The 23,024-nt window shown below is 43.3% G+C and overlaps 1 protein-coding gene across 1 annotated transcript in view; it reads right to left on the reverse strand.

Moving 5' to 3' along the window:
• Positions 1–23,024, reverse strand: part of tm9sf3 (transmembrane 9 superfamily member 3) — a 144,161-nt gene that overhangs the window by 22,331 nt on the left and 98,806 nt on the right. The window contains exons 9-10 of the mRNA XM_078199779.1: positions 8,907–9,037; positions 6,440–6,579 (exon numbers count right to left, since the gene is read on the reverse strand). Coding sequence (XP_078055905.1) covers positions 6,440–6,579; positions 8,907–9,037 — 271 coding nt within the window. The remainder of the gene's footprint in view (positions 1–6,439; positions 6,580–8,906; positions 9,038–23,024) is intronic.

Genomic DNA, 23,024 nt, shown 5'->3' on the forward strand with positions numbered 1-23,024 from the left:
AGATTGACTGGAGAGGTTGACACTGACTTCCCTGGGGAAGAGAAGACTGAGAGAAGATTTGATAGAGGTAGTCAAAATCACAAGGGGCCTGGACAGAGTAGATAGGGGAATTGGTGGATCAAGGACGAGTGGGCACAGATTTAAGGTAATTGGCAAAAGAAGCAATGCAGACACGAGGAGAAACTTTTTAACACAGCAAGTGGTTAGGGTCTGGAATGTGTGCTCTGACAGTGCGGAGACGGTGAGTGGTTAGGGTCTGGAATGTGTGCTCTGACAGTGCGGAGACAGCGAGTGGTTAGGGTCTGGAATGTGTGCTCTGACAGTGCGGTGGAGACAGGCTCAATTGAGGCATTCAAGAGGGAATTGGATTACTTGAAAAAGATGAATGTACAGGGTTACGAGGAGAAGGCAGGAGAATGGCACTCGGTGAATTCTGCCTTCAGAAAGTCAGTGCAATCAGATGGGCTGAATAACCTCCTTGTGTTGCAATTGTTCTGTGATTGGTGCTGATTGATGGATAAACATTGGCCAGAATAGGGGGAGAGCCTCTCTGAATTTCAAATGGCGTCATGGGACCTTCTGCATCGATATGACAGGAAAGATCAAAATGGGTTTAACATCTGATCTGAAATGTGTCACTTCAGAAAGCTGCAGCACTCCCTCAGTCCTACACTGGGACTTCACCTGGTTTATGTGCACAAGCTTTGGGAGTGGAACTTGAAACCATAACCTTTGGTTGACACCTTCCAGGCACACGGCGACAGATGATAGGACAAGACCAAAGCTACTTCCTTCAGTCAACAGTACAAGCTCCGTTCCCGAGCCACTGATTTCATTCCTTTCACTGGCATAAGGATGAATCAAATCATTTATAACCTTGGAGTGACATTGAGCTTTCTGCCCTGTATCCTCTCCATCATTCAGACCAGCTACTTAAACCTCCATAACATCCCACATCCCCGCCTCTGCCTATCTGCTGCAGAAACCCTCAATGTCACTGTGACCTCCGGACTATTCCAATGCTCTTTTAGTCGGCCTCCCGCCTTGTACACTTCACCTTGAACTCACCTGCCCACATCCTAACTTTAACCATTTCCCATTTATCCATCATTCCTGGGCTCCGTGCCCTGCAGCAGCTCCCGATTAAATTATGCCTCATTTCAAAATCCTCATCTTTGTTTTTAAACCTCTGTGTTCCTGCATACCATACACAGGCAGCTGGGAAAAATCACCAGTTGGAAGCTCCCCTTCAAGCCAAATCATAGAATCGCTGGAGTGCAGGGGTAGGCCAATCGGCCCATTCAGTTGGCACCGACTCTTTGGCAGAGTGCCATACCCAGGCCCTTTCCCCACCCTATCCCTGTAACCCCACACATTTATTATGGCTAAACGTCCTTGCCTACACATCTTGGAACACTAAGGGGCAATTTAGTGTGGTCAATTCACCTAACCTGCACATCTTTGGACTGTGGGAGGAAACTAGAGCACCCAGAGGAAATGTACACAGACACTGGGTGAACCTGCAAACTCCGCAGAGTCACCTGAAATTGGAATTGAACCTGGGGCCCTGACACAGAGGCAGCAGTGCCGACAACTGTGCCACCACGCTGTTCCTTCACTGTCGCTGGATCAAGACCTGGAAACCCCTCCCTAACAGCACTGTGGGTGCTGCACCACATGGACTGCAGCTGTTCAAGGCGGCAGTTTCAAGGGTAATTAAGGATGGGCAATAAGTGCTGGCCTAACCAGTGATGCCCAGCTCATATGAATAAAAAAAGCACATGAATGTATGTATTAGGAGCAGAAGGACATTTGGACCATCCAGCCTGCTCCACCAATCTAGAAGATCATGCCTGATTGGATTGTGTCCGCAATTCCACTTTCCTTCCAACACCCTTAGATTCTTGATTGACAAGGGACTTAACTTCGCCTTAAAAATATTCAATGACTCTGCCTTCACCACTCTATTGGGAGGAGAGTTCCAGACTCCAGAAAAGATTTCTCATCACCATCTTAAATGGGAGACCCCCTTTTTTTAAAAATTGTGTCCCCTACTAGTTCTAGTCTCTCCTACAAGGCAAAACATCCTTTCAGTATCCACCTTGTTAAGTTCCTTCAGGATCTAGTATGTTTCAATAAAATCAACTCATCATTCTTGTAAATTCCAAAGGATACAGGGCCAACCTGTTTGATCTTTCCTCATAGGGTAACCCCCTCATTCCAGTTGAGTGAACTGTCTTTGAAATGCTTCTAATGCAATCTATGCTTCAAATAATGGAGGCCAAAACACCAGATATGATCTCACTAATACACTATACAACTGGAGCAAAACATCCGTAGTTTATATCCCACACCTGGGGTATAAAGAAGTAAAAAGATATGATCTAACTGTTATTACAGAGATGTGGCTGAAGGGTGACCAAGGCTGGGAACTGAAAGTTCAAGGGAATTTAGGAAGAATAGGCAAAAAGGAAAAGGGGATGGAATCAGCACTCTAATGAGAGAGAATCTTAGATTGGAAAATAATGAATCAGTTTGGTTGGAGCTAGGGAACAGCATAGGGCAGCAAATGTTTAGTAGGTAACTGTTGTATACATGGACTTCAGTAAAGCCTTTGACAAGGTACCTCATGGGAGACTGATAGGAAAGGTGAAGTCACATGGGACCAGAGGAGAGCTGGCGAGATGGATGCAGAACGGGCTTGGCCATAGAAGACAGAAGGTAGCAGTAGAGGGGTGCTTTTCTGAATGGAAGGCTGTGACTAGCGGTGTTCCACAGGGATCAGTTCTGGCCCCTTTGTGTTCGTAGTATATATAAAATGATTTGGAGGAAAATATAGCTGGTCTGATCAGTAAGTTCGCAGATGACACAAAAATTGGTGGAGTTGCGGATAGTGAAAAGGATTGTCAGAGGTCACAGCAAGATAAAGATCGTTTGGAGACTTGGGCGCAGAAATGGCAGATGGAGTTTAATCCGGAAAAGTGAGAGATATTGCATTTTGGAAGGTCCAATGCATGTAGGAATTATACAGCGAATGGCAGAAACCTTAGCAGTATTGATACGCAGAGATCTGGGTGTACATTGCCACTTTCAGTGATTGGTGGACATGCAGGTGGACAAGGTAGTCAAGAAGGCACACGGCATGCTTGCCTTCATCGGTCGGGGCATTGAGTATAAAAGTTGGCAGGTCATGCTGCAGCTGTACAGAACCTTAGTTAGGTCTCATTTGGAACATTGTGTACAATTCTGGTCGCCTCACAACCAGAAGGATGTGGACACTTTGGAGAGGATACAGAAGAGGTTTACCAGGATGCTGCCTGGTCTGGAGGGTATTAGCTATGAGAAGAGGTTGGATAAACTCGATTTGTTCTCGCTGGAACAACGGAGGTTGAGTGGTGACCTGATAGAAGTTTACAAAATTATGAATGGCATGGACAGAGTGGATAGTCAGAAGCTCTTTCCTAGGGTAGAAAAGTCAAGTACTAGGGGACATAGGTTTAAGGTACGTGGGGAAAAATTTAGAAGAGATGTGCGAGGCAAGTTTTTTTTTACAGAGGGTGGTGAATGTCTGGAACGCGCTGCCTGGGGAGGTGGTGGGAGCAGGTACGATTGTGGTATTTAAGGGGCATCTAGACAAATACATGAATAGGGCGTGAATGGAAGGGTGCGGACTCCATAAGTACATACGGCTTTAGTTTAGGCAGGCATGATCGGCGCAGGCTTGGAGGGCCGAAGGGCCTGTTCCTGTGCTTTACTGTTCTTTGTTTTGGTACATGAAGTTTGAAAGTGTCGTAGTGCAATCTGAAACCAGGGTTTTAATCTAAACATGGGAGATTATGAAGGCATGAGGGGCGAGTTGGCTGAGATAGATTGGGGAGCTACATTAATAAGTATGACATCAGACAAGCAATGGTTAGCATTTAAAGAATACATGGTTTGCAACAAATTTACACGCCTGTAAGGTACAAAAAGCCAGCAGGAAAGGTAATCCAACGAAGGTTAACAAGTTAAAGATTCTATTAGATCTAAGGAAGAGGCATCTAAAGTTGCCAAAAAAAGTAGTAAGCCTGAGGATTGGGAGCATTTTCATATTCAGCAAACAAGAAAGAGAAAATAGATTATGAAATTAAATTAGCGAACTTAAAACAGGCTGTAAAATCTCTTGTAGGTATGTAAAAAGGAAAAGGTTAATAAATTTGGGCCCACTGCAGGCAGGGAATTTATAGTGGGGAATAAGGAAATGGAGGAGAGAATAAACAAATACTTTTTATGTCTTCACGGAGGAAAATACAAAAATTCTCCCTGAAATATTGGGAGGCGCGAGACTGAGGATCTTAAGAAAATTAGTACGAGTGAAAAAGTAGTGCTGGGAAAATTAATGGGGCTGGAGGTTCATGACACATAGGTGCAGACGTAGGCCATTTGGCCCATCGAGTTTGCTCTGTCAATGAGATCATGACTGATCTGATATGATAATCCTCAACTCCACTTTCCCACCTTATCTCCAAAACCCTTGATTCTGTTTACTGATTAAAGATGTCTATCTCAGCCTTGAACATACTTAGTGACTGAGCCTCCACGACCTTTAGGGCAAGTCGATAAATTCCCTGGGCCTGATGACCCACATCACAGAGCTTTTAAAGAGGTGGCTGTGGAGATGACAGACACATTGGCGATCATCTTTCAAAATAATATAGATTCTGGAATGGTGCCTTCAGATTAGAAATGTTACCAACTAAATACAAAGTAGCCTGACATCAGTGGTAGGGAAAATGAGTATTGCTGAAAAGACAGACATTTTGTCGAAGCTTTTCATCTTGCACTCATCAGGACAACTTGTACCGTAATGACTTTAATGCGGTCCACGAAGTGGACCTGTTAGAACATGAGCTCCCTGATTGAGGCAGTTAATGCTGTCCCCATCCAGGAGCCCTGCAACGGTATGGAATGTGGAGGGTCCAGGTAACCGGCACTCAGGGGGTACACTCTGTACTGGGAAGTACCTGCCTGAGTATTACTTACTATTGTGAATAAATCTGGGATTTGGTGAACGGACAACGACCTTGTGGGAAGTATTTCACATACCAATGAATTGTCCTGACAAGTGCAAAATGAAAAGCTTCGAAAAAAAGTCTAGTTTTCAATTTCTGTACTATCAAACAACGAGGGAAAACGCTAGAATCTATTGTAAAGGATGTGATAACTGGGCATGTACAAGACAATGGTGAGATTGAACAGAGTCAATACGGATTTATGAAAGGGAAATCATGTTTGACAAATCTGTTGGGAGTTTTTTTGGAGGATGTTACTAGCAGAATACGTAAAGGAGAACCAATGATTGTAGTGCATCTGAATTTTCAGAGGATTTAGGTATAGGTCCGACACAAGTTAGTAGTTAAACAAAATTAGAGCTTTAAATTAGGGTGGTGAATCTTTGGAATTCTCTTCCCGAGTGTTGCTGTGGAGGCTCCGTCATTGAGTATGTTCAAAACACAGGGCAATAGGTTTCTAGAAGCCAATGACATCAACGGATATGGGGATAGCGTGGGAAGATGGTGTTGAGGGAGACGATCAGCCATCATCCAGTAAATTGGCAGAGTAGGCTTGAAATAGCTTACTTCAGCTCAGTGATCCTGCAGCCCTATAGCTCTCAGATGTTTGTGCTCCTCCAACTCTTTTCACACACCCCCACCCCCACCCCAACAAAATCCCCATGTTTCTAACTGCCTCACCATTGAAGAGTGTACCTTCAGCTACCTGGGTCAGTAAGCTCTGTGGAATTCCCAGCCTGAACCTCTCCCACCTCCTGAAAAATGCTTAGAATTATAGAATCCCGACAGTGCAGGTGGTGGTGATTGGGCCCATCGAGTCTGCACCAGCTGTCTGACTGAGCATCTGCTAATCCCCATAACCTACACATTTTGGAAACCAAGAGGCAATTTGTCATGGCCAATCCACCTAACCTGCGCATCTTTTGACTATAGGAGGAAACCGGAGCACCCGTGGGAAACCCACGCAGACACCCAAGGCCAGGTCCCTGATGTTTGAGGCAGCAGTGCTAATCACTGTGCTATTGTGCCACTTCTCAAAATCTGCCTCTTTGACTAGGCTTTTGGTCAAGTCTCCTATCTTTTTCTGTGACTCTGTCAGTGTTTGATATCATTCTTCCAGTTAATTCTCAGTCTAAATGTTGTAACATGAACACATTCTCATTGCTGTCTGCACTGACTACATTCTACTGGAATGCATGAGATTGACTCTGAACAGTACAGCTGGTGCCACCAAGAAGCAGATCTCAATGACTCCCAAAGTCATTTCAACAATACAAAGGATACTGCAACCTGCACCATTATTCAACTTGGAGCTTTCACATTCTCCTTTTAAAAATTAAACTGTACATATCCCAAAAATATTTCATAGAATTTTTCTATGTACTCACCATTTCTTCTCTGGAATTGGACGCGGTACTGCATTAACACGACAAGGAAAGTTGGGCTGTCCTGACATATTTCTACCAAGAATAGTCCCCACCAGGTTCAGTGGAAGGATGACAAAAAAACAAATGCAGCACACGGCAACCTTCAAGAAGAAAAAGAACATCTTAAAAGTCAATTCAACTTCACTATGTATTTTGCTTATATTGTGTCGCTGAGATATTTTGATAAATTGATGCGAATAGGATTGAAAATGATTGTATGCAGATAATGGGTGACTGCAAGTGCTGCACAGTATTTATCAAAGTCAGGACAATACATAAAGATGGGATTGTTGGCTGAGAATTTCCACCAACCAAGGTTATTCTGAACTTCCTTGTACACCGTTCAAATGATTAATGATCATCATGGATTCGGTAAGATGGAAAAATGCAAATGTGAGAACACAACACATTAAAATATGGACAACCATGGCATCACAATGTCCACAGTGGATCCAGGAAAAGTACTGAGCTTTAACTTTGAAGGTGTCATATCAAATGGTATGCTTGGATCACTTTGGGTCGTCAAACAGTAAGCCAAAGTGAATATGAATTAAGAAACATTTGACCTGAATGAAAACTACTTAACTCTTAGCTTATCAGCAATAAAAAACAAACGTCAATAACCTCTAGTGCAACTGGGGGCGGCACGGTGGCTAGCACTGTTGCTTCACAGCGCCAGGGACCCAGGTTCGATTCCCAGCTTGGGTCACTGTCTGCGTGGAGTTTGCACGTTCTCTGTGTGTGTGTGGGGGTTTCCTCCGGGTGCTCCGGTTTCCTCCCACATTCTGAAAGACGTGCTTGTTAGGGTGCATTGACCCGAACAGGTGCCGGACTGTGGCAACTAGGGGAATTACACAGTAACTTCATTGCAGTGTTAATGTAAGCCTACTTGTGACTAATAAATAAACTTTTACTTTACTTTTCAGTCCTCTTACTCAAAGAGGCGACAGATTATAATGCATCCCTGGCTCATCAACTAGCTTCATTTAGCCTCAAACTCGTTGTACAATCTGAATCAAGGTCAGTTTGGCTTAATGCAACAACACTCAAGTCAGAACGACAACCTTGCAGGCTTCCCTGCGATTCTGCTAAGCATGAGTTTAGCATTACAGCTTGGAGGGCTATGCTATCACTAAGTTCTTTGTTTAGTAATAAAAGCAATTATATGCTTTATGATATTAGTAGGTTGTGTAAAATTAATTGGCTATGGGAGCAATCAGAGACGATTCCTCCTTTCGAGTGCTCTGGTTCCTTCTGTGTGATGTGCTTGGTTGCTCAACAATTTATGTATTGCTTACACGGTGAGGACTGGTTATAAAATTTCTTCATCTTTCTTACTGCCTTAGTCTTATAATTTCTTCTCTTTCCAAATTCTCATTCTAAATCCAATTACTGCTTGGCTGGCATTGTAATTTTTATTCTGCCATCTGTGCAATGTGACTGCTGTTATCCCCGATCACTGCAATTCTAGAGAATGCATTAGCTTACCCTGAGTCCTAGGCCAAAATATTCCAACTTCGATAAATACCAGCAACGCATCAATGTTCCTGATAGACTATACAGTACTAAACGTTTAAACTGTCAGCTCAATGATAAAACTGCAGATTGGAACCAAATCTTGAGCGCCGAAATATTTATGCCTGATCGCGGAGGCACCTTTAAGGCAGAAGTGATCTCTTGCTATGGATAGTTTTAGGCAGGGACAGATTGAGCCATTTGCTTGCCAGCAGTCTCCCTCAGCCACTCTTGGATCTTCAAACAACTTTAAACACAGGAAAAAGGCACTATTTGGCCTTTTTCTTTACAACCCTGGCCTCTCAGGTTTTTATCCTCTCTTCTTCCTCTCCCCGCCCACTCCGTTAAATAAAATAACCCTGATTCCCAACTCCTTAAATAGAAACTTTGAGTTTTATTTTGATTAATGAAACCATTTAAAATAATGCCAGCCCTGGCTAAATAGAAAATTGGTCGTTGATTAAAGTCAGTGTAGAGGCGCCATCCAGAGGTAGTTTAGAGGAGTGGTGATGCAGAAGCAGCACGCAGTCTGTGCGGCTCTCTCACATTTGCCTTTATTGATGGTGGTCTAAATATTCAGCTATAGAGGGGGGCGGAGAGGCCACCTTGCTAAGTTTCACAGCTCTCCAGACAAGCCACCTGGGTGCTGCATTCCGTTTTAGAAACATCTCAACATTTTAGCTTTTCAACTGTTTCAATGCTGAAAGACTTCAGAGCTACACAAAATACAAGGACACAGGAGTTAAACCAGTAAAAGACAGGCTCAGCCTAATGTCAAAGAGGAAGTCTGTGTACAAAGATCATTTAATACTTGATGCAGAGGGGAAGATTTTCCTGTGGGAGGACGAACTGAATGGCTTCCGGCACTGAGACTCAACTTTGTGAAGATTGTGTTCAATTCTGACACGCTTACCATTGTTCCAAAAGGAATAGCTCGTGATGCGTGGTAATACATTGCAATGAAGTTTATGAAGAATGCAGTTCCACACACCATGGCTGGGATCAGGAACGCCCCGATAAACATCTGCTTGATCCATCTTCGGCCTATATATATATATATACAAAAAGCAGAATGTGGTTACATGATCAGCATTTACACTGCTTTAATGGATTTATACCTTGTTGTATATGATAGCAACACAGGAAAATTAGTTAACAACTTGAACAAGAATGAGTTGCAGACAACATGAGCCAACCACTTATCAAGCCATTACTTCAAAGATTGTCACCAACCTTGCTTCTTTTCTGAAGATTTTCTTTCCAGGACTTCCAATCTCAGTCCCTACACCAGTCACTCCTACCTCCCTCACGGGGTCGTTAAACAGGACTGCCCTGCTAGTCCACTGTTTCAACCTGTTCTTATCTCAAGCTTTTCTCTCCTTGCCCAGTCTCTTCCAGTTGACATGCGGTTCTATCAACACCCTTTATCACTAAACCATTCCTTGGTTCCAACTGTCTCCTTTTCATTTGGGAATATCCAGGCCCTCTATACTTCAACTCCCCAGGAAAGCTCAAGGGTTCTTACCGCTCCCTTGAACAACGACCCAGCCAGTTCCTACCCACATCACCAGCTTCTACCTGGCCTGAACTTGTTCTCACATTGAACAATTTCTCCTTTGCCTCTACTCATTCTTCCCAACAGAGTGTTGCTATGGGAACCCGCATGGGTCCCAGCTTTGTTTTTGTGGAACATTTTGTTCCGGTCCACACACTCACCTCTATCTTCTACACAGATCACTGCAACAATGCCATTTTCTGCTCTTGCCCTTTCCCATCTGCCCTTTCACTTCCTCCTTTCTAACCATCCAGGGACCTACACACTCCTTCCAGTGAAAGAACAATTTGCCTGTACTTCTTTCAACACAGTATTCTGTATTCACTGCTCACAATGCAATCTGCTCTTGCAACAAACTACAGGCTAGTCAGCCTAACATTGGTGATCAGGATGTCAGTGAAACCCATTGTCTGAGAGAAATTAAACTTTCTGGAAAGGCATGGGTTAATGAAGGAGAGTTGGCATGGGCTGGTTAAATCGTGTCTGGCCAAGCTGACAGAAAGGATTCTTTGGTGAGTTGATAGAGGTGATCAAGATGATGAGGTGATGTTATATCTATGAACTTTCAGAAGGCATTCAGCAAAGTGGCACACAGATTTATTAAGATTGTAGGCCACAGAACTGAGAAAGTGGCAGTATGGATGCAAAGTTAGCTCTCTGACAGGAAGCACAAGGATGGTGGTGAATGGACATTTTTTTGACTGGAAGGTGGTTTGGCATTCCCAAAATTCAGTTTTGGATTTAAGACTTCTATTAATTTCTAGAAATTACCGAGGTTTGGGTGTAGGGAGAAGTATTATGTTTGGAGTTGGTGAAAAATTCAGCATTACAGGCCAAATGGGAGCCAAGCCTGATCACGGAAACCACAACTGCTTGCAATCCCCATCATAAAAATATACCAGCATCCAGTTATTCCCAGAGGTTACATGAACTCTATTTAAGATAGTTTGAAGTATTAGAATAGAAGCAAGGGACAGCTTTGATGCCTCCGTTTTCCAGCAGTGAGAGAAGCATCTTATTACAGGAAGGATATTGTGGTCATACAGCAAACATGTGAGATTCAATTTCCTTAAAGATACAGAAAGGTTCTACATATTAGCCAAGACCACAGCTAAGGTGCAATTTAGCTCAACACCTCCAAGATAAGGAAAAGGGAGAAGCAGCAAGTGGCATTCGTGCTTTTGGTAAGTTAGCCAGGTCACTTGCTGCAAATGTGAATGTCTTGCAAGGACAGTGGGCTTCAAAGTAGTTGAATGGCCCATCATTTATAGTCTAGGCTCATGTACATAATTATAAGCAAAATCAGAGATTTAGATTATGAAGCTTACCTCAAAGCACCCTAAATCTTGAACTGCACTCAAAACTGACATTTTAGTCTCCATTACCCTGACTGGCAAGTCATTTGCAATGCTTTCACCGAGTAACAGAGGCCTTCCTGATATCTGTTTAACACTTACACTTCATCCATTTCCTTTCTTAATTTTGTGGTTCATCTTCCAATTCCTAGGGGGCACTTAAATTGCCATGAAAGCACTAATCACCATCTCAAAACAATGAGTACACTATTACGGACGAGCAGACCAAGAGATAATATGCAGAGACTCCAAATTTTCCTGTTTTTACCCCACCCCAAATTTGAGATTGGGAGAAAGATTAGTGCCTGTACACCATGTAGCAGAATGAGTAAGTGCTGATGAAGCCTTACAGGCTTCTCTTGTCACACTTAGAGTACAAAACACTGTCAAGTGGATTCAAAAATATGGTAGCAGATGCTTCAGCTCTGCATCAATGATGTATATTAGAAAATTGGTGCAATATGCAGATCACTCACATCCTTGTGTACAACTGAGTTTATCAACTTGGGTTACTGCCCATGGCAGTATGGGGTACAGGCAGTCAGGGGTTTTCCTGGATAAATCAAACAGCATGGGAGGGAGCACAACATTCAAATTTCCACAGCAGCCCCATAATGTTAAGCTATAATATAAGCCATGAGAAACTAACGGATCAATATACTTCCAGTAAGTTAACCACACAAGCTGCATGGATCCACACTTCAGAGACGAGGAGTCATCCCCCGTCTTCATTTTTTAAATTCCCAGAATTCTTCCCAGTTCAAGTATCAGCACAAACAGCCGGACAGCTGCTGTACATAGTAAAATATAAGCAGATCCCACACTACCAAGATCCAGCTGTCCACAGATTTCCTTACTAGAGTCATCATCACCCTTTAAAGGGATACCATATGGCGCTAACACAAATTTAGTAACAGGAAAAAGCCATTTGGGCCAACAGACCCAATTGTTCTAAAGTGAACAATTCTCACCTTCTCACTATATCCCTCTCTCCCTCTCTCCATTAATTCGCTCTTTAACCACTTGTGGTGTTTGCTTTCCCTTGTAACTTATTCCAATAACATTTTCCCTTTCCGTGAGAAATTTCAGACTTATTCCCACTTGCCATTGATCTGAATCTTTTGTCTTAATAAATTTGGGCAGATTAATTTTGTGAATTCTCGTCAGCTCAGTTGTCCACAAGTATGTGGGTGATCTGCATATTGTACCAGTTTTCTAATATACATCAATTCTAAAAATGTCCTTCCAACCACCTCAAAGCTCTCCTCTTTTCCAAAGATCTATGGAATGATTGATTTCAAGAATCTACTCAATAATTGGAGCCTAAAGGTGAAGGAGCAATAGAGTCAGTCATTAGCTTCACTCAACAGAAACAAAAAATGCTGGAAAATCTCAGCAGGTCTGACAGCATCTGTGGAGAGAGAATAGAGCCAACATTTCAACTCTGGATAACCCTTCATCGGCGCCAAGAGCAAAGAAAACCATATGAGATTTATACTATGAGGGTGGAGGGAGAAGGGGTGGCTATAATTGGACACAGGAAATGTAAATGATGATGAAGGCAGCTGAAAAAGGTGCTAAAAGGGAGGTGGTAGCAAGATGGAGAGCAAGAATGAAGAAGTGGAAAAATGGAAGTGAGAATGAAGGGTGATAAAAATGGATGAATGAGATGAAAAGAAGAAATTAAAAAATAAATGGAAATGCGGTGAAGGTGGAGGGGAGAGTTCATGCTCTGAAGTGGCTGAACTCAGATGTTCAGTCCGAAGGCTGTAAAGTGCCCAATCGGAAGATGAGGTGCCGTTCCTCCAGTTTGCATTGGAGTTCACTAGAACATTGCAAAAGGCCAAAGATGGACATGTGGACAGGAGAGCAGGGTTGTGTGCGCTAACATTGAGTGTGGATGACCCTTCGTCAGAAATCTCCACAGATGCTGTCAGACTTGCTGAGCTTTTTCTGTTTCAGGTTCCAGCATCCGCAGTATTTTGCTTTTAACTTAGCCTCACTACTCCTGCAGTCCCAAAAACTGAAGATTTTACAAAGCTACCCTCAATAGTGAAAATCCACAAGACACCAACAGAAAGCTGTGGCCATTTGAACCAACAAAGCGCATATGCAAGCAGAAAGACCTTATAATCCCAGTATACCATTCAACTGTTTCTTAAATGATTCCAAGAGCTTTCACCTCCAATACCCAACGGTCTTTCCACATATTAATCATTTTATGAAGCTCTTTCTGATTCTAGTCTTTTTCATGAGGGTCTATCGTCTGACAGAATTAGTCAAATTTATTTTCTGAATTGATTTCTATATTGTCGATGATTTCATGAGGTAACCTCTTTGGTGTTTCCTATTAATGATTCTCCTTAAGCTATCCTCTAATGCTAGCAGAGAGCTTGTGAAATATAAAGTGAATTGAACAAATGACTGGTGTCATAGAGTCATAGAGGTTTACAGCATGGAAACAAGCCCTTCGTCTCAACTTGTCCATGTCACCCTTTTTTTCTTAAAAACCTCTAAGCTAGTCCCAATTGCCTGCATTTGGCCCATATCCCTCTATACCCATCTCACCCATGTAACTGTCTAAACGCTTTTTAAAAGACAAAATTGTACCCGCCTCTATTACCATCTCTGACAGCTTGTTCCTGACACCACCGTGTGTGAGAAAAAAATTGCCCCTCTGGACCCTTTTGTATCTCTCCCCTCAAAGCTATGCCCTCTAGTTTTAGACCCTTACCTTTGGGAAAAGATATTGACTATCTAGCTGATCTATGGTCCTCATTATTTTATAGACCTCCTAGATCACCTCTAAGCCTGTGACGTTTCAGAGAAAAAGTCCCAGTCTATCCAGCCTCTCCTTATAACTCAATCCATCAAGTCCCGGTAGCATCCTAGTATCTTTTCTGCATTCTTTCTAGTTTAATAATATCCTTTCTATGATAGGGTGACCAGAACTGTACCTAGTTTTCCAAGTGTGGCCTTACCAATGTCTTGTACAACTTCAACAAGACATCCCAACTCCTGTATTCAATGTTCTAACCAATGAAACCAAGCATGCCGAATGCCTTCTTCACCACTCTGTCCACCTGTGATTCCACTTTCAAGAAGCTATGACCTGTACCTCTAGATCTTTTTGTTCTATAACTCTCCCTAACGCCCTACCATTAACTGAGTAAGTCCTGCCGTGATGTAATGGCAGATGGAAATTTAATAAATATCTGGGTGCGTAAATACTTCCATAACTTGCTGAATAAGCATGAACAAAGTTGAGAGATATGACTTAGTAGATTTAGCACTCCCTTTCCAAACTCTGTAGATAAACAATGCTTAACAAATTTGAGAGCAAAAGATTAGAGTATGAGTTAGCAAAGTATATATAGTTGTGACAGGACACATTCACACTTTGGAAGCATAAGAGCCATTCTCTTCATCATGCTAATACCAGGCACTCAATGCTGGCTGACGCCTTATATACACATTCGAGTCTAAGTAAGTTGGCAACACCCAACACCTATTCCGGGGAGCATTCTTTCTCGTTGTATCACAGCTTGGTGTGGCTCCTGCTCTGACCAAGACCGCAATAAACTACAAAAATTCAAGAATGTAGCCCAATCCATCACACTAACTAGCCTTCAATCCATTGACTCTATCTACACTTCCCGTTCCCTCAGCAAAGCAGCCAGCATAATTAAGGACCCCATGCACCCCAGATATTCTCTCTTCCACCTTCTTCCGTCGGGAAAAAGATACAAAAGTCTGAGGTCACGTACCAACCGACTCAAGAACAGCTTCTTCCCTGCTGCCATCAGACTTTTGACTGGACCTACCTTGCATCAAGTTGATTTCTCTCTACACCCTAGCTATGCCTGTAACACTACATTCTGCACGCTCTCTATTTCTCTATGAACGGTATGGGTGTGTCTGTATAGCACACAGCAAACAATACTTTTCACTGTATACTAATACATGTGACAATAATAAATCAAATTTTATTCGTCAGCCCGCTGGACCAGTGGGCTGATGAATGGCAGATGGAGTTTAATTTAGACAAATGCGAGGTGATGCATTTTGGTAGATTGAACCAGGGCAGGACTTACTCAGTTAATGGTAGGGCATTGGGGAGAGTTACAGAACAAAGAGATCTAGGGGTACATGTTCATAGCTCTTTGAAAGTGGAGTCACAGGTGGATAGAGTGGTGAAGAAGGTATTTGGCATGCTTGGTTTCATTGGTCAGAACATTGAATACAGGAGTTGGGATGACTTGAAGTTGAACAAAACATTGGTAAGGCCACCCTTGGAATACCGTGTGCAGTTCTGGTCACCCTATTATAGAAAGGATATTATTAAACCGGAAAGAGCGCAGAAAAGATTTACTAGCATGCTACCAGGACTTGATGGTTTGGGTTATAAGGAGAGGCTGGATAGACTGGGACTTTTTTCTCTAGAGGCTGAGGGGTGATCTTATAGAGGTCTATAAAATAACGAGGGGCAGATCAGCTAGATAGTCAATATATTTCCCAAAGGTAGGGGAGTCTAAAACTAGAGGGCATAGGTTTAAGGTGAGAGATACAAAAGTGTCCAGAGGGGCAATTTTTTCACACAGAGGGTGGTGAGTGTCTGGAAGAAGCTGCCAGAGGTAGTGGTAGAGGCGGGTACAATTTTGTCTTTTAAGAAGCATTTAGATAGTTACATGGATAAGATGGGTATAGAGGGATATGGGCCAAATGCGGGCAATTGGGACTAGCTTAGCGGTTTTAAAAAAAGGGCGGGATGGATAAGTTGGGCCGAAGGGCCGGTTTCCATGCTGCAAACCTCTATGACTCTATGAAATCAAATCTATTAGATATTAACGGCTGCACAGTGGTTAGCACTGCTGCCGCACAACGTCAGGGACCCGGGTTTGATTCCAACCTTGGGTGACTGCATGGAGTTTACATGTTTTCCACATCTGTGTAGGTTTCCTTTGGGTGCTCCAGTTTCCTCCCACAGTTCAAAGATGTGTAGGTTAGGTGGATTGGCCAAGCCAAATTGCCCCTTAGTATCCCAACATGTGTAGGTTAGAGGGAGTAATGGGGTAAATACATGGGTTATAGGGATAGGGCCTGGGTAAGGTGCTTTGTCAGAGAGTCGGTGCAGACTCGATGGGCCCAATAGCCTCCTTCTGCACTAGAGGGATTCTATGATTTCTTTCTTTTTGTTAAAATAAATTGACATACAAACAAAAACCAGTATAGAGGGCGGCACGGTAGCACAGTGGTTAGCACTGCTGCTTCACAGCTCCAGGGACCTGGGTTCGATTCCCGGCTTGGGTCACTGTCTGTGTGGAGTTTGCACATTCTCCTCGTGTCTGCGTGGGTTTCCTCCGGGTGCTCCCGTTTCCTCCCACAGTCCAAAGATGTGCGGGTTAGGTTGATTGGCCATGCTAAAATTGCCCCTTAGTGTCCTGAGGTGTGTAGGTTAGAGGGATTAGCGGGTAAATATGTAGGGATATGGGCGTAGGGCCTGGGTGGGATTGTGGTCGGTGCAGACTCGATGGGCCGAATGGCCCCCTTCTGCACTGTAGGGTTTCTATGATTCTATGATTTCAGTCAAAGAAAAAATACAAAAAGATGCTATCTTATACAATCAATCTTTAATATGTTCCATATTCCCTCCGTATCTTGAAAGCAAAAATGAGGATTACAACTTGAAAAATGCGACTCCATTATGACACAAGATGACCCCCCCTTTGAGGATAGCCAACAATTTCTCTGGACAAGCAGCTCTTCTTCCGAAATAATCTGACAATTTGTGACTTGGGTGAACCCATTTTACTTTTTAAATCTCCTGACTTTCCAGGCATCTCTTTTATACTCGCGGGATCAAGCCTCAACCTCTTTTCCATGACATGCTGTTGAATGAACATGGTCACAGAGCGAATGGTTATCTATGAAGCATTTTCACAGCACACGTTTCCCCGGTTGCTTCGATTCCCATGCTAGTGGATATTTGTCATTTCTTCCAACTAAAAATATAATGAATCTTGTTGTACTCAAATAACCATCGAGAGGTTTAGCGTGTGAAACGTCACGAAAACAACTAATTTCATCCTTTGAGTCACCCAGGGCTGGAAATCTGAGAGTATATTCTTTTCAACTAAATTTCTTCAAGATTTGCTTTCAGGCCTTCCCGAACAGCAGCATATTTCAGCATGGTGTTCAATTTTAATACATCATAGCACACATCTGCCCCGGTTTTTGTGCATACCCAGTTTAATTCCCCAATTAAGCTTCTCAATCGATCTTCTTTTTAGTTGTAGATTTTTCCTTTTGTGAGAATCTGGCCCAATTTATTCTATTAACATTCTCTAGGTGCGACTGTTAAGTCAGGGTTATCCCCAACTTAAGTCAGCCTGATGTCCAACTCTATACACTTAAAAGTTTCAGAAGCCTGACTTCCAATTTTGAATTCCTTTAGAATTTTATCTATCTCAAATGTTAGATCGTGCTTCACAGGAAATCATTTATATGCATTAAGAAAATGCCCGCTCGTTTTTCTTCAGAGTTCCAATAAAACATTGCTGGATCTGCTTTTAGCTGAAGATAACCTGCTTTTAATAGGGCAGACTGAAAAATACCAGACCCTGGACACATTGTTTAGCCCATAAACACTTTGTTCAGCCCTAATTATTTCCCTTCTGTTTCTCCAGCTTTTTCTCAAGTCTTTAAGAATACTTCTCTTTGAAATGCGTCCCCTTGTAAAAATGCTGCTTTGACATCAATGGATTTACAGTCCCCTGAGAATGTCACTAACGGTGCGAGGAAAATCTTCAAACTTACTTTCCTGCTGTTGAAGAGTCTGCTCCAACTTCCTGGACACAGTTCTCATAGAAATCATAGAAACCCTACAGTACAGAAAGAGGCCATTCGGCCCATCGAGTCTGCACCGACCACAAACCCACCCAGGCCCTACCCCCATATCTCTACATATTTACCCACTAATCCCGCTAACCTACGCATCTCATGACACTAAGAGCAATTTTTTAGCATGGCCAATCAACCTAACCCGCACATCTTTGGACTGTGGGAGGAAACCGGAGCACCCGGAGGAAACCCACGCAGACACGAGGAGAATGTGCAAACTCCACACAGACAGTGACCCGAGCTGGGAATCGAACCCAGGTCCCTGGAGCTATGAAGCAGCAGTGCTAACCACTGTGCTACCCTGCCGCCCTTCTCCTTCAAAGTCCCGAACGACAAGCCTAGCCGTAGCTTTATATCAGGGAGAACTTCCCCCATACATCTATGGGATAAAGCACCCCCTCTATGCAAACATCAAATTCTCTCCAGCCGTCAAGTTCTTTTCATTTTGCCTCGTTTACCAATTTATCATCTAACGTTATTCTCTATTGTATGGATTCCTACTTGTGGCACTCTTCACCTGTTTTTTGGTCCTTGGTCTTGTTGAACTATGACCCTACTAGCCCTCCTGTCCGTAACAGGACTATTACTGATAAATGGCCCTATTCTGATTTTGAGTATAACTTTGTCTAAACTCAGTCCATTACCTGACACAATCTGCTGCTTGCACAGGTCCAGCATATAGGTGTATGGAGTGGATGGTGAATCTTCAATCATTCATTCAGATTCGACCTAAACGCAATCAGTGCCCGTAGCCACGTTGGAATATACTCTCAGTTTGGGTACCATGTTGCAAGATTATCGTTTTGCCATCAGTGCTAAACCTTTCCAGTCCTTCTCCATTCATTCTGCCTTTCCCATGTTCCAGGGATTGAATCTGATTTCTGACAGTCTGACTTGAAATCTCAAAGCTCTCCTGAATCTTTTCTGAAATCTCTGCCGCGATAAATGTTCTCCCATATGCACAAATGGTATTCAAACGTTCTGCAAAAACTGAACAAATGGTAGTTCCCTCCAAAGCCAGAGATGGTCCCAGCTTAATAAAGGTATCTTCGGATTCCTGCCATAAACTAATTGGTGGGGGCTGGAGCCCCTGAAGCCTGTTTATCATGTACTGCCCACACTAGTGCAGTTGTCAATTTTTTCGGAGCATTTTGTCGATTAGTGTGATTTCTCTCAGTTATCCCATTGCTAAAAGGCCTTTCTGCTGCTGTGTACATGGCCACAATATTCAAATGTTCACACACATTCCGAATTCATCATTGGCAAATTCTCCTCCGTTGTCTGTTACAAATTTCACTGGTGCTCCCAGCCCCCCGTACCTATCTTACTGATCATTATTACCTTGTCTTTATTATAAACTGCCATTGCCTGACTAAATCTAGTCGCCATGTCTATAAATGTAGAAGCAAAAGATCTTTTTCTTCATCCTGTATTTTGAGTTCCATTGTTATAGGTTCATTCAAGTCTTGCTGGTGTACTTTATTTTATATCTACCAGATTTTTCACAAATATGCTCGAGAAACCTCCTGTATTCTTCATCCAGTAACCCCTGCATCCTTTAACCTTCAACCTATGGCCAGAGGAATATGCATATTGTCTACATAGTTTTGTAATAATTTGATTCTTCTCCTTTCAATCCCCATCCCCAGCCGCCAGACAAATTTTAGGTGAACTGTCCCAGAGTTTCCTGCTTTCTATCTCCCTCTTTTGTTGAATAGAGGCATTACGTTTGCGGTTTCCAATCTGTTGGAAAGGGGTAGACACAGTAAGTAGTCTCAAAACACCAGGTTAAAGTCCAACAGGTTTATTTGGTAGCACGAGCTTTCGGAGCACTGCCCCTTCATCAGGTGAGTGCACATCATGGCAACCAGTGACGCCACAAACTGCCGGCTCAAAGTGGAGAGGATCTCCAAGTAGATCGTGCATATCGACACAGACATCAAGTTTCTATTACTCGCATTCCAACAATTATCTTGGAATTGAGTGTGTGTCTATATATGCCCTGTTTGCGAAACAAATCTTGCACTCATCTGATGAAGGAGCGGCACTCTGAAAGCTCGTGCTGCCAAATAAACCTGTTGGACTTTAACCTGGTGTTGTGAGACTACAATCTGTTGGGACCTTTCTGGAATCTGGGAAATTTGGAAAACTACATCCAATGCAGCCACCATCTCCGCAGCCACAGGTGCAGGGGACTTATCGCTTTTAGTCTGCAGAGTACTTTTTCTCTAATGTTAGTGGTTGCTTTAAGTTCCCAGACACCCCCTCTCCTTTTGCGCCCCTGGTTTTCTACATTCTTGGAATACTTCTACTATCTTCTGCTGTGAAGACAGGTACAAAGGGTGGGATTTTCCGTGTCTCCTGCTGTGCGTTTCGCGGCAGGGGAGGCAGTTCGCCATTGCTCCCACTTCAGTCAACGGGTTTCCCGTTTAATGCACACCCCTCCGCAGCTGGGAAAACCATCGGACGGGTTCACCGTCAGTGGGACCAGAAGATCTTGCCGATGGGATCGGCTGGAAAATTCCGGCCAAAATACTTGTTCAAGATCTGCGCTATTTTGTTGTTTCCAGTTATTAATTCCCCATTTTGATCCTTTCGGGGACCATCATTTGACTTCAGCTATTCTTTTTTATATCGAACCTCTCGGTGTCTGGTTTATGTTTCTTGCTAGTTTATTCTCAATTTATTTTCATTTCTTTTCAGTCGCCTTTATTGTTTTCTTAGAATGTTCCCAGTATTCTGACCTACCATTGATCTTTGTAACACTTGATGCTTACCACAGTTCTGGTCACCATATAATTGAAAGAACAGAGGCATTGAAGAAGGTGGAAAAATTAGATTTACAAGGATAATATGAGAACTGAGTGGATATAGTTATTGGAAAAAGCTGAAGAGGCTGGGCTCTTTTCACTAGAGGGTGACCTAGATTCACAGAATCATTCAGTGCACGAGAGGCCCTTCAGCCCATCAGGTCTACACTGACACGCGAAACACCTGACCTCCAACCTAATGCCATTTACTAGCACTTGGCCCATAAGCCTCGAATGTTATACAAAGCACAATACAGCACAGGAACAGGCCCTTCGGCCCTCCAAGCCTGCGCCGCTCATGTGTCCACTAGACTATTCTTTTGTATCCCTCTATTCCCAGTCTGTTCATGTGGCTATCTAGATAAGTCTTAAACGATCCCAGCGTGTCCGCCTCAATCACCTTGCTTGGCAGTGCATTCCAGGCCCCCACCACCCTCTGTGTAAAATATGTCCCCCTGACACCTGTGTTGAACCTTGCCCCCCTCACCTTGAACCTGTGACCCCTTGTGTTCATCACCTCCGACCTGGGAAAAAGCTTCCTACTGATCACCCTATCTATGCCCTTCATAATCTTATACGCCTCTATTAGGTCGCCCCTCACCCTCCGTCTTTCCAGGGAGAACAAGCCCAATTTACCTAATCTCTCCTCATAGCTAAGATCCTCCATACCAGGCAACATCCTGGTAAACCTTCTCTGTACTCTCTCCAAAGCCTCCACGTCCTTCTGGTAGTGTGGTGACCAGAACTGGACGCAGTATTCCAAATGTGGCCTAACCGTCGATCTATACAGCTGCAACATCATATGCCAACTTTTATATTCTATGCCCCATCCAATAAAGGCAAGCATGCCATATGCCTTCTTCACCACCCTCTCCACCTGTGCTCTGCCACCTTTAAGGATCTGTGGACTTGTACACCCAGGTCCGTGTGTGTCTGCTCCTGCCATTTATTGTATAGCTCCCCCTTACATTAGATCTACCAAAATGCATCACTTTGCATTTATCTGGATTAAATTCCATCTGCCATTTCTCCGCCCAATGTTCCAGCCTATCTATATCCTGCTGTATTCTCTGACAATGTTCATCACTATCCGCAACTCCAGCAATCTTTGTGTCGTCCGCAAACTTACTGATCATACCAGTAATTATGATGTGCTAAGTGTTCATCCAGGTACTTTTTAAAAGGAAGTGAGGCCACCTGCCTCTTCCACCCTCCCAGGCAGCACAGTCGTACTGTCATCGCTCTGGGTAAAAAAAGATTTTCCTCACATCCCCCAAACTTCCTGCCCCTCACTTTGAACCTATGCCCCCTCATGACTGACCCTTCCAGTAAGGGGAACAGCTGCTCCTTATCCACTCTGTCCAAGCCTCTCAATCTAGTACACCTCTAGGTCACCTCTCCATCTCATCTGCTCCAACGAAAATAACCCAAGTCTATCCAACCTCCCTTCATAACTTAAAATGTTCCATTCCAGGAAGCATCCTGGTAAATCTCCTCTGCACCCACTCCAATGCAATCACATCCTTCCTATAGGGAATGTTTCACTGAATATTTATAAAACTCTGGTTAGACCACAACTGAATTTAGTTCTGGTTATCACTCTTTAGGAAGGATATGAGGGGTTCTTGAAAGCGTGCAGAGGCAATTTATCAAAATGGTTCCATGGATTTTAGCTGCAGGTCAGGCTGGAGAAGTTGGGGCTGTTCTCCTTGCAGCAAAGGGAATTGAGGGGAGATTAGATAAAACAAGATAACAAATTTAGGTAAAGTAGACAAAAGAAAGCAGACAATAGAAAACTGTTCCTGTTACCTGGGAGAGTCTAGAGTTGTCCAGCTTTGACTACTGTACTTTCTTTCAGTGCTGGTAACATGGGCGGCATGGTGGCACAGTGGTTAGCACTACTGCCTCACAGCTCCAGGGACCCGGGTTCAATTCCTGGCTTGGGCCACTATGTGCGGTGTTGCCCATGTCATATGATATTTGGCATGTTTACAAATGGAACGTTACATGACATTACACACAGCTCACTAATCTACACAACGTGAAACTGAATTCTGATTTCCAGTATATTGATATTATTTCAGATTATTAGTGTCTGCAGAGCTTTATTTCTACATTTTCACCACGGGTTCCCTTTTCTCTCCTGCTTTAAGACATCAAATTCCACCAGTTCCACTGGTGAACTGGTTTATGAACTGAACACTATTTCTTCCTTTCTTCAATACAATGTGTACAGGAGTATGTGGTTCAGAATAGATACTCATCTAAGATTGTGACAGCACTGGGCAAGAATGATAGGGTTTTGGTACGGAAATGCACTGAAAATAAAAAGTACGCAAGGAGCTGAAGTAAAACCCCAGTAAAGTGCAAGACTATTTAGAGACATTTGGGCAGAAACACTGATTTCTTAC

The sequence above is a fragment of the Mustelus asterias genome, chromosome 28, assembly GCF_964213995.1.
Source record: "Mustelus asterias chromosome 28, sMusAst1.hap1.1, whole genome shotgun sequence".
Taxonomy (NCBI): Eukaryota; Metazoa; Chordata; class Chondrichthyes; order Carcharhiniformes; family Triakidae; genus Mustelus; species Mustelus asterias.